We start from the raw sequence: 12,019 nt of genomic DNA on the forward strand, positions 1-12,019 counted from the left end.
TGCCAAGTGTAAGAATTCACCCCATGCCCCCACTCGGAGGGGATCCTGGCTGGGGAGCTGAAGCACGGGCCCCTGGCCCTGGTGGACAAGCTGATGCCTGTGATCATGATCATCATGAGAGACCACACCTATGCCAAGTGCCAGAACGCCCTGCAGCAGGTCATTGCACGGCAGGTGAGGGCTGGGAGGGGTCTGCAGGGCTCAGAGGGGCTGCTTTTAACAGAAACTGCTCACCTGGGTGTCCCTGCCCACCTGTGAGCTCAGGGAATACTCTGGGCATCTCACAGCAGCCCTTGCAGCAATTGCAGAAGCCTGGCATGGTCTGTTTAACCCTTTGATACCCCCCAGGGCACGTGGAGCTGTTTGGTTCTAAATTAAGTCAGATTGGTTCTAAATTTGGTTCAATGTGAAGCTGTTTGGTTCTCAATTAAGCAGCAGATTTTGCCACTGGCAGGGAAGAACCCTCCAGATGTGCTTCCCTTCGGGGTGGAACCCCCCAGATGTGCTTCCCTTCGGGGTAGAACCCCCCAGATGTGCTTCCCTTCGGGGTGGAACCCTCCAGATGTGCTTCCCTTCGGGGTGGAACCCCCCAGATGTGCTTCCCTTTGGGGTAGAACCCCCCAGATGTGCTCCCCCTCAGCCCCTGCCCTGTGTTGCAGGGCCGGCCCGTGGTGATCTGCGACAAGGAGGACATCGAGACCATCAAGAACAACAAGAGGACGATCAAAGTGCCCCACTCGGTGGATTGCCTGCAGGGCATCCTGAGCGTCATCCCCCTGCAGCTGCTGGCCTTCCACCTGGCCGTGCTGCGCGGCTACGACGTGAGTGCTGCGCCCTCCCGGGGCTGCAGGGGCTGCAGGGGGGCTGCAAGGCTGCTGCGGGGCTGGGGATGCTGCAGGGCTGGGGGTGCTGCAAGGCTGCTGATGCTGCACGGCTGCTGCAGGGCTGGGTGTGACCACGTTCACAGGAGTCCCAGGATGAGAATGTTGACTCCATGTTTCAGAAGTGATATATATTATCATTAAAATATAAATAGTATGTATAATAATACAATATATATCATAATTATGATATATAATATATATCACAAAATAGTATATATTTTATTATAATATATATTATATAATATATTATATTAATAATATATATTATATATTACTATATATTATATTCTATTAATAATATATTATATTTTATTATGTATTTTATGATACATTTATTATAATATATATAATATATATTTTATTATATAATATATATTTTATGATATATATTATATTAAAATTATACTAAAAGAATAAAACAAAGGATTTCATCACAAGGCTAGCTAAGAATAGAAAAAGAAAGAAAGAATGATAACAAAGGTTTGTGGCTCAGACTCTGTCCAAGCCAGCTGGGCTGTGATTGGCCATTAATTAGAAACAACCACATGAGACCAATCACAGATGCACTTGTTGCATTCCACAGCAGCAGATAACATTGTTTACATTTTGTTCCTGAGGCCTCTCAGCTTCTCAGGAGGAAAAATCCTAAGGAAAGGATTTTCCATAAAATGTCTGTGACAGCTGGGGCTGCTGCAGGGCTGGGTGTGACCATGTTCAGTTCTGGCCCAGGGGCTGCAAAAGTCAGGGCTGTGGAGTTTTATTCCCTGCGCTGATTGGTAGGAAATGAAGGTGAAAATGTGTTGGATTGCTTTCAGTTGGAAGGCAGAGCGTTCCACAGGTTACAGAGCTCTGCACAAACAAACCAAGCAAGTGTGTAAATTCTCACCAGCCTGTTCTTTCTCCTCCCTCTCTGCAGGTTGATTTTCCAAGAAATCTGGCCAAGTCCGTAACTGTAGAGTGAAAGATCATCTGACTCATAGGGGCAAAGGGGAATTAAATGAAAAGACTTTTTTTGGTACCAAAATAACTCGATTTTAAAGCCCCCTAGGTAAATCTTATTTTGGTAAATCGCTGTTTGTGTACAAGATCACCACAATTCCATTGCATTAGTGATTGTCCAGTTGATTCCACGTGCTCCATCAATAGCTCTGGGGTTGTTTTTTTATTTTGATCAATAGGCTTCCATGAAAGGTGTTCAATGGTTTTCCTAAAGATTGCTGAGTGCTGTAGGTGAGGGGTTGCTCTGGCTCAGCCCAGGCGCTGCTGGGAGAGCTCTGCAGGGATCCTCAGAGCCCTGTGGGGACAGCAGGACAGCAGGACAGCAGGACACACAGCTGGAACAGCAATTGCGCCAGTGGAGGGAACTGCAGGCAGACCTTGGGCTGAGCTGTGCCCCAGGAGCAGGAGGGGATTCAGCTCAGCCTGGGCAGGGCCCTGCTGCTCCAGAGGGGTTTAATCCGTGCCAGAGCCAGGGCAGGGGACAATCCTGTGGCCAGGGGGAGCCAGCAGGGCCAGGGCTGGGGCACAGGGCTGGCAGGGCTGGCTCTGAGCTGCTGCTGCTGCTGCTGCTGCTGCTTGGGGCTGTTACAGCAAGGGAGCCTGTGCTGTGCTGAGGGTTCCCCCTGGATGTGACACCTGGATGTGACAGATCTGTGTGACCCAGCTGTGTGACACACCTGGATGTGACACACCTGGATGTGACACACCTGAGTGTGACACACCTGGGGTGACAGATCTGAGTGTGACACACCTGGATGTGACACACCTGGGGTGACAGACCTGAGTGTGACACACCTGAGTGTGACAGATCTGAGTGTCCCAGCTGTGTGACACACCTGGATGTGACACACCTGGATGTGACACACCTGGATGTGACACACCTGAGTGTGACACACCTGGATGTGACAGATCTGAGTGTCCCAGCTGTGTGACACACCTGGATATAACACATCTGGATGTGACACACCTGAGTGACCCAGCTCTGCGACTTCAACACACCTGAAGGGCATAAAAAGGCTCCATAAACCCAACAGAAATAACCTTTGAAAATTGCCTTGGTAATTAAGGAATTACCTAAAGAAATTACCTTGGTAATATACCTGTGACAAGCTTGAAGGGAATCAACAATGCCACAGAAAATAATACCCAAAATGCCACAGAAAAAAATACCCAAAATGACACAGAAAATACTCAAAATGACACAGAAAATAATAGCCAAAATGGCACAGAAAATAATACTCAAAATGGCACAGCAAATACCCCTTCAGGACTGAAAACCTGACTTTCCAGAGTCACCAAAGGGCAGTTATTGTGTGTTTCCTCATGTGCAAAGGTGAATTTCCTCCCCCTTTGCTGGGATTTGAATTGGCTCTCCACAGACCGTGCCACAAGGTGTAGAACAGTGCTGGGGGATGTTCCAGGTGATTTACTGCCCTGAGAAATGGCTTTAGCAAATGGGCAGTGCCCAGTTCCCCTGGCACAGGGGATGTTCCCAAAGATTCTCTGGAATTCTGTGTTTTATAAACTCTTCAGCTCAGTTCAGTGCCCAGATGCATTTAAATTGATGAAATGAAATGCTGAGTGCCTGGAGAAGCCCCTCAGAGGCAGAGCCTGTGTTTATTGACCTGTCCCACTGTTGGTTTGTGAGCACACGGTGCCGCCAGCGTCTGCTCGAGAGCAAAGAGTGGAAATTGCTGCGTTTTGGGTCAGTGAAGGCTCCGCGTGTGAGGCCCTGCCACAGCCGTGCCCTTCAGCGCAGGGAAAACAGATTGGCCAGTGCTCACAGTGGCAGAGAGCTCCCCCTCTTCCTCCTCTTCCTCCTCTTCCTCCTTCTCTTCCTCCTCCTCTTCCCCCTCTTCCTCCTCCTCTTCCTCCTCCTCCTCCTCTCCTCCTCTTCCTCCTCCTCTTCCTCCTCCTCTTCCTCCTCCTCTTCCTCCTCCTCTTCCTCCTCTTCCTCCTCTTCCCTCCTCTCCTCCTCCTCTTCCTCCTCTTCCTCCTCTTCCTCCTCTTCCTCCTCTTCCTCCTCTTCCTCCTCTTCCTCCTCTTCCTCCTCTTCCTCCTCCTCTTCCTCCTCCTCTTCCTCCTCCCAAAGCCCTGCAGGGCTGGGTCCAGGCTGGGTTCCCCCCGGCCCAGGGATGTGCAGTGCCCCATCCTTTGCTCTCAGAACAGCGCCTGTTAATTAATATTAATTACATGTTAATATTAATTAATAAACACTCATTAAAACCCCCACGAGGGGATGATGGGGGGCCCTTTTGTGTCCTCCTGGCACAGAGCATGGGCAGCCAGCCCTGGGAGTTTGAGCGCAGGAGTTTGAGGGCAGGAGTTTGAGCGCAGGAGTTTGAGTGCAGGAGTTTGAGGGCAGGAGTTTGAGCGCAGGAGTTTGAGCGCAGGAGTTTGAGCGCAGGAGTTTGAGCGCAGGAGTTTGAGCGCAGGAGTTTGAGCGCAGGAGTTTGAGCGCAGGAGTTTGAGTGCAGGAGTTTGAGTGCAGGAGTTTGAGCGCAGGAGTTTGAGCGCAGGAGTTTGAGCGCAGGAGTTTGAGCGCAGGAGTTTGAGCGCAGGAGTTTCAGCGCAGGAGTTTCAGCGCAGGCTGTGGCACCTTGGGGAGAGCCAAGGGGACCAAAGATCGAGTTAGGAGTGCCCAGCGTGGTTGTGCTGAGCTCTCTGAGGGATTTCCCTGTTGCTGTTGGTGCTGGGGCAGTGGGAATGCACACAGGACTCTCTCTGCCTTTCCTTACCTCATTCTGCCCCCCCGTTGCATCTCTGAAGGGATGATGCTCCTCTTCCCCTTAGGAAAAGACTTGTAGGATGTCTCGTGGTATTTATTGACAGCCAGTCAGCCTTCTGCTCTCCCAAATGAATGTTTTGCTTACTGAGCCAGTGAAATCCTCTCCTTCCTCGCTGAGGGCTTGAAACATTCAGTAGTCCTGTCTCTAAAATTGAGCCACAGGTAAACACAAACCTCCAGAGCCCTTTGCTGTCGCAGATTATTCTGGTGTGAGGAGGTTTTAATTCCCCAGAGCTCAGCAGATTCCCCAGAGCTCAGCAGATTCCCCAGAGCTCAGCCCACCTTTCTGCCCAGCAGTTCTCACCCCGATTCCACACTCCAATTAAGCTGCACATGGAATTTGCTGCAGCCAGAAGGGTTTTTGGGTTTTTCCCCCCTGGCTGTGATGCAGAAGGGCTCTGGGCAGGTTTTTCTTCCCCAGATTTTCTGTGCAGAGCCCATCAGTGCCTGGGGCTGGGCAGGGCATCTCCTGCTGCCCCCAGAGCTGCTGAGAGAGCCAGAACAGCAGAGCAATGACAGAAATGCAGACTCTGGGGAGGAAGGCTTCTCCCCAGCCTCCCTTTTAAATGAAATCTGCCCTCTGCAGTCACTCCTGCCTCTCTAGGAAGGGAATAAAAATCCAGTTTCTCTGCACTTGAACAGCCAGTTTGATCCTGCTTTTGGATTCCAAACATTCAGTTTCCAAGCCACCAAGGTCTCGTGCAAGTGAAGATTATAATTTTATTTAAGCAACAAGACAAAGGGCAGGGAGTTTTAGTGAAGTAAAAATCACTAAAACTGATTTGGGAGCTCTGCTCTGCTCATTACACTGCTGGCACTGCCAGGGATCCACAGTTGGGTGGATGGAGGGAGAAGATGAAATTAAATAGCTCAAGTTGCAGGTCAGTGTTTGGCTGTGGCTGATTTTAGATCCTGCCTGAATGTACCAAATTGCCTCAAAGCATGGAGTCCCTCCTCTTCACCAGGACAGGAAGAAGAAGAAACAGAAGTATTTGGGTTGGCAAAAAAAAAAAAAAAAAAAAAAAGGAAAAAAAACAAAGGAAAGAAAACTTTATTTGCCTTCAATTCAGTTTCTGTAAATAGAGATTTGAGTGGCAAACCCACGTTTGTCCCTTGTAGATTCTGTGCTGTACATATCCAGCTGGCTGGGGCTGTGGGACCAGACTGTGTTTGTCGTGTGCTCTAGGAGATGTCTTTGATTCTGTCTGTAGTGTTTATTATCATTTGGGTTTTGTCTCTTTGCTTACTGTTTTTGTATCTCACCCTTTGAATAAAATCAAGTGCCCTACATTAACCAAATGGAGCTGCTGGTCTTGAGTGCACTGAGGTGACCCTGGGGGGGTTCAGGGCTGGGGGGACAGAGCAGGAAAGCTCAGGGCTGAACAGTGGGGCTGTTCTGGCTCAGGGTCAGCATTTCATTTCTGGAGTTTCACCTACAGGAGAGCCCGTGAGATCCCCCTGGGGCAGCTCCTGTACCGGAATTCTCACTGAGTTATTATTTAATGATCCCTGGGACAGCAGAGCCCGTCCCTGGCTGTGCCCAGTGAGGGTCACCCCCATCCCACATCCCATGGCTGGGTGAGGCTGGGCAGGGGCTCAGGGCTGAAACACACCCGGGTGCCTTGGCCAGGGAACGCCAGGGTGACAGAGCCGAGGAGCTCCAGCCCTGGATTTCCACCTCTGGATTTCCATCTCTGGATTTCCACCCTTGGAATTCCATCCCCTTTCCTCATGGGTTCATTTCCTCATGGGTGACAGAACCGTGGAATTCCAGCCCTGGATTTCCACCCTTGGAATTTCATCTCTGGAATTCCAGCCCTGGATTTCCACCCCTGGAATTCCAGCTCTGGAAGGTGGAGCTGTTGTTTCATGGTCCCTTTTGCAGGTGCAGTTTTTAAGGTCCCTTTGTGGGTGCAGTTGGTGTTTCAGGGTCCCTTTTGCAGGTGGAGCTGTTGTTTTTAGGGCTGCCTGTCCCTTTTGCAGGTGGATCTGGTGTTTCACGGTCCCTTTAGCGGGTGGATTTCGTGTTTCAAGGTCCCTTTGTGGGTGCAGTTGGTGTTTCACGGTCCCTTTTGCAGGTGGATCGCATCGCTGCCTCCCGAGACTGAGCCCGGAGCTGCTGAGGAGAGAGAGCAGAGCCGGGGGTGAGCGGGCTCTGCTCTGATGTGACACTGGCTGGGGGTGGCACCGTCCCTGGGGTGGCACCAGCCCTGGGGTGGCACCATTGCCAGAGTGACGCCATCCCCAGGGTGACATCTGCCCTGATGTGACACCTGCCTTCGTGGCACCGGCACTGAGGTGATACCATCCCAAGGGTGGCACCATCCCCAGGGTGACACTGGCCCTGGGGTGACACCAGTCCTGGGGTGACATTGGCACTGATGCCATCCCAAGGGTGACATCATCCCCAGAGTGACACCAGCCCTGTAGTGACACCATCCCAATGGTGACATTGGCACCAAGGCGATGCCACCCCAAATGGTGGCACTATCCCAAAGGTGACACCATCCCAATGGTGACATTGCCACCGAGGCGATGCCACCCCAAATGGTGGCACAACCCCAAGGGTGACACCAGCCCAGGCCCCCCCAGCCCCCTAAATGTGAGAGCTGAGCACTGAACAAAGCCCAGAGCCACCCTGGGGAGGTGGCACAAATGGGGAGGTGACACAAATGGGGAGGTGGCACCCCCAGAGGTCACTGCTCGCTGCTGTGTTTGCACTGGAGTTCTCCTCCTGTCTGTAGTTCTTAAGCAATAAAAGCCTGCAGGGATTCCCTTGGTTTGCAGAGCCCAAAGGGGAGTGTTTTACCCAAAAAGGGGAGTGGTTTACCCAAAAAGGGGAGTGGTTTACCCAAAAAGGATGTTTGCCAAAGGGAGTGGTTACCCAAAAAGGGGAGTGTTTTGCCCAAAAGGGGAGTGTTTACCAAAAAGGGGAGATTTTGCCCAAAAAGGGAGTGTTTACCCAAAAGGGGAGTGTTTACCCAAAAAGGGGAGTGTTTCACCCAAAAAGGGGAGTGGTTTACCCAAAAAGGGAGTGTTTTACCCAAAAAGGGAGTGTTTAACCCAAAAAGGGGAGTGGTTTAACCCAAAAAGGGAGTGGTTTACCCAAAAAGGGAGTGTTTTGCCCAAAAAGGGGAGTGTTTTCCCAAAAAGGGAGTGTTTTACCCAAAAAGGGGAGTGTTTTACCCAAAAAGGGGAGTGTTTTGCCCAAAAAGGGGAGTGTTTTACCCAAAAAGGGAGTGGTTTACCCAAAAAGGGGAGTGTTTTACCCAAAAAGGGAGTGGTTTACCCAAAAAGGGGAGTGTTTTACCCAAAAAGGGGAGTGGTTTACCCAAAAAGGGGAGTGTTTTACCCAAAAAGGGAGTGTTTTACCCAAAAAGGGGAGTGGTTTACCCAAAAAGGGAGTGTTTTACCCAAAAAGGGAGTGTTTTACCCAAAAAGGGGAGTGGTTTACCCAAAAAGGGAGTGGTTTACCCAAAAAGGGGAGTGGTTTACCCAAAAAAGGGGAGTGGTTTATCCAAAAAGGGGAGTGTTTTGCCCAAAAAGGGGAGTGGTTTAACAAAAAAAAAGGGGAGTGGTTTAACAAAAAAAGGGAGTGGTTTACCCAAAAAGGGGAGTGGTTTATCCAAAAAGGGGAGTGGTTTACCCAAAAAGGGGAGTGTTTTACCCAAAAAGGGAGTGGTTTACCCAAAAAAGGGAGTGTTTAACCCAAAAAGGGGAGTGTTTAACCCAAAAAGGGGAGTGGTTTATCCAAAAAGGGGAGTGTTTTGCCCAAAGGGGCGTGTTTTGCCCAAAAAGGGGAGTGTTTTACCCAAAAAGCTCTGTGTTTTGGGAGGAAAACCTCCAAGTGTGAGTTCCCAGCACAATGAAAAACCGGTCTGTGAAAATCAGGGAAAATTTCCTTTTTTTTTTCCCAGAGATTTTCAGAAAATCGCAAGGAATGGCTCAGAGCCCACGGGTGGTTTGTGTATTCTTTAATAATAATTATAATAACATCAAGGCCAGCAATCAAGAGTAATGACGGGGTTTAACAAAGGACACGTTGAACATGCAGCACACAGAGGGGTGAAACATCCCTGCACAGCCCTGGGCTGACACCAACCAACACAAACCAGCCCCTATCTGCACCCCAAAACCACCCAAAACCGTCCCAAAAATCACCCAAAACCTGTCCCAAAAATCACCAAAAAGCTTCTTAAAAATCACCCCAAAACTGTCCCAAAAATCACCCAAAACCTGTCCCAAAAATCACCAAAAAGCTTCTTAAAAATCACCCCAAAACCATCCCAAAAATCACCAAAAAGCTTCTTAAAAATCACCCCAAAACCGTCCCAAAAATCACCCAAAACCTGTCCCAAAAATCACCAAAAAGCTTCTCAAAAATCACCCAAAACTGTCCCAAAAGTCACCTCAAACCTGTCAGAGCCCCTCTCCAAAACCAGGGGAGCAGAGGGAGCACCCACAGAGCTCATGTGGGCAAGGAAAATGAAATAAAATAAACCAAAATAAACCAAAATAAACCAGAATAAACCACAATAAAGCAGAGGCTGAGCCTTATTCAAAGGCTGGGCAGGGAAAAGTCACCCAGGGTACAGAGGGCACCACGGGGGTGCCCCAGCTCTTCGACCTCATCTACATGGCATTAATTGGCATAAATGGGCATTAATTGGCATTAATTTGCATTCATTAGCAGCCCATCCTCTGCAGAATTTTGGGGTTTTTTTCCACCCAGATTTGGTGCAGAAATGGGCTCTGATTTTTGTGGGTCACCAAAGCCCATCCTCTGCAGAATTTTAGGTTTTTTCCACCCAGATTTGGTGCAGAAATGGGGTGTGCAGCCTGGAGCTGCCCCAGTTAATGCCATGTAAAACAGGTGCTCGTCACTACAGGAAATATTTGTACATTTATATATATATATATAAAAAAGCAATACAACCATAAAGAAAAAAAAAATACAACAAGCACAGCTTGATACGATAACATGCCATGAAATGTCATTGGCTTTATAATAATTTACTACAACTTGAAAAATGTTCTTTTATCCACAAGGGATAGGAAATGCTTCCATCTAACATATGGTAAGCATGCAGCAACAATATGTACAACAAAAATTTGGAGCTTGTTTTTTATTCTTTTAAATGGGTGATTACAAAGGGAGCATTTGAAAATTCTGATTTTTTTTTTTCCTAGCCTGATCTAGGCTTTATTTTGCTTCTTTAAATCTGCAGGGTTGGGTTTTTTTTTCCTTAGTTTGGGGAGAATGAGAATTTCTATGTACATCTGCAAAATGCCATGGAGAATACACAGCTTTTACATTTTCCCCCAGCAGGAGGTTTATTGGTTAATTAACCAATTAATTAACCACCTCATTGGCTAACCAGCACTATAAAAATAAAATTCTCGACGCTGTCTTGTGGGAAATCAATTTCCTCCCCAGACATTTGTGAAATGCTGAGGATCTGTGGGGGACAGGGATCTGTGTTCTCTGTCCCAGAGTTCTCACCGTCCGTGGTGGGGACAAATCACAGCAAACCAGAGCAAACCAGAGCAAACCAGACAAACCAGACCAATCCAGAGCAAACCAGAACAAACCAGAGCAAACCAGAGCAAACCACAGCAAACCAGAGCAAACCAGACAAACCAGAGCAAACCAGAGCAAATCACAGCAAACCAGACAAACCAGAGCAAACCAGAGCAAACCAGAACAAACCAGAACAAACCAGAACAAACCAGAACAATCCAGAACAAACCAGAGCAAACCAGACCAAATCACAGCAAACCAGATCAAACCAGACCAATCCAGACCAATCCAGACCAATCCAGAGCAAACCAGACCAATCCAGACCAAACCAGAACAAACCAGAACAATCCAGAACAAACCAGAGGAAGCCAGAACAAACCAGAACAAACCAGAGCAAATCAGACCAAACCAGAACAATCCAGAACAAACCAGAGCAAACCAGAACAAATCACAGCAAACCAGAGCAATCCAGAGCAATCCAGAACAAACCAGAACAAACCAGAGCAATCCAGAGCAAACCAGAGCAAACCAGAGCAAACCAGAACAAACCAGACAAACCAGACCAAACCAGAGCAATCCAGACCAAACCAGACAAACCAGACCAATCCAGAGCAAACCAGACCAAACCAGACCAAACCAGAACAAACCAGAACAATCCAGAACAAACCAGAGGAAGCCAGAACAAACCAGAACAAACCAGAGCAAATCACAGCAAACCAGACCAAACCAGACCGATCCAAACCAAACCAAACCAGACCAAACCAAAGCAAAACAACGAAAACAAACCAACCAAACCAGACCAGACCAACCACACCAATCACATCCAATCCAATCCAATCCAAACCAACCTAACCAATCCAATCCAATCCAAAACAATCCAATCTAAACCAAACCCAACCAAACCAATCCAATCCAATCCAAACCAAATCCAACCAAGCCAACCAAACCCAACCAGCCAAACTAAACCCAACCAACCAAACCAGACCATACCATACCAAACCAACCAATCCAATCCAAACAAAATCCAACCAAACCATATCCAATCCAACAAAACCCAACCAAACAAAACCAATCTAAACCAAACCAACCATACCAAACCAAACCCAAACCAACCAAACCAAACCAAGCCAAGCCATCCAGGAGCTCTTTGCCTGACCCAATCCTGTCCATCCGAGGGGTCCCACCCCAGCTGCAGCGGGGGCTCCGAGCTTCCCCTGCCCCTGGCAGTGCCCTGGGGGGGCAGGAACTGGGACAGAGGGGTGGGCGAGCAGCACAGGGGGCTGGGGGCTGCTCCGTGCTGCCTGCACACAGAGCAGGGGCTCGGGGGGCACAGACAGAACGGGGGATCAGGGGAGGACAGACAGAACAGGGCCCAAAGGGAGCCCAGCCTTGGCGGCTGCAGCCCCAGCTCCTCAGCACTCCCAGGTCTGTCCCACCTCACCGGGCAGAGGGACGGAGGCACCAGAGCCTCTGCCAGGGGTTCCCTGCCCTCCTTGCCCAAAGGGCCAGGCCGGGTCCCCACTGAGTCCCTTTCCTCCATTCCCTTTCCTCCTTGAGAGGTTTTTTTTCCTTTTTCCCCCTCCTTGTTTTGCTAGAAAAGCTGGAACTGGTATTTCCAACAGCAGCGCTTAGCAAAGCATTTCTGGTAAAAAACCAACGAGATGAGAACCTTTGCTATTGACAGAACTGCGGCTACAGAGGTGATTTCTGTCCTGGGAGATTTCCAGAGGGAGTTTTGTGGGTTTGGAGGGGCTCAGGGGGCTGCAGGACACAGGGGATGGTCTGGGCAGAGCAGGGGCAGCAGAAATGCAGCAGAAATGCAGCCAG

General features: G+C 49.1%; 1 protein-coding gene and 1 long non-coding RNA gene across 2 annotated transcripts; one reads left to right on the top strand and one right to left on the bottom strand.

Annotated features, from left to right (window-relative positions):
• Positions 1-36: 36 nt before the first annotated feature.
• Positions 37-1,952, top strand: LOC135456821 (glutamine--fructose-6-phosphate aminotransferase [isomerizing] 1-like). The gene is made up of 3 exons (XM_064730934.1): positions 37-174; positions 660-821; positions 1,801-1,952. Exons 1-3 carry the CDS (start codon positions 94-96, stop codon positions 1,843-1,845), a joined length of 288 nt encoding a protein of 95 aa, XP_064587004.1. The 5' UTR covers positions 37-93; the 3' UTR covers positions 1,846-1,952.
• A 571-nt stretch (positions 1,953-2,523) lies between these two features.
• LOC135456822 (uncharacterized) lies at positions 2,524-2,994 on the bottom strand. Its single transcript, XR_010442616.1, has 3 exons — positions 2,851-2,994; positions 2,664-2,734; positions 2,524-2,590 (listed from the first exon to the last, which is right to left on the bottom strand). It is a non-coding gene; the product is annotated as an uncharacterized LOC135456822 (long non-coding RNA).
• Positions 2,995-12,019: the final 9,025 nt, after the last annotated feature.

The sequence above is a fragment of the Zonotrichia leucophrys genome, chromosome 22 (genome assembly GCF_028769735.1).
Source record: "Zonotrichia leucophrys gambelii isolate GWCS_2022_RI chromosome 22, RI_Zleu_2.0, whole genome shotgun sequence".
Taxonomy (NCBI): Eukaryota; Metazoa; Chordata; class Aves; order Passeriformes; family Passerellidae; genus Zonotrichia; species Zonotrichia leucophrys.

What these genes read in the sequence shown, in the direction of transcription:
- LOC135456821 (XM_064730934.1), top strand. Translation starts at nt 94, where the DNA reads ATGCCTGTGATCATGATCATCATGAGAGACCACACCTATGCCAAGTGC. An exon ending in AGCAGGTCATTGCACGGCAG is followed by an intron (nt 175 to 659) that starts GTGAGGGCTGGG and finishes CCTGTGTTGCAG; the next exon opens with GGCCGGCCCGTGGTGATCTG. An exon ending in CCGTGCTGCGCGGCTACGAC is followed by an intron (nt 822 to 1,800) that starts GTGAGTGCTGCG and finishes CCCTCTCTGCAG; the next exon opens with GTTGATTTTCCAAGAAATCT.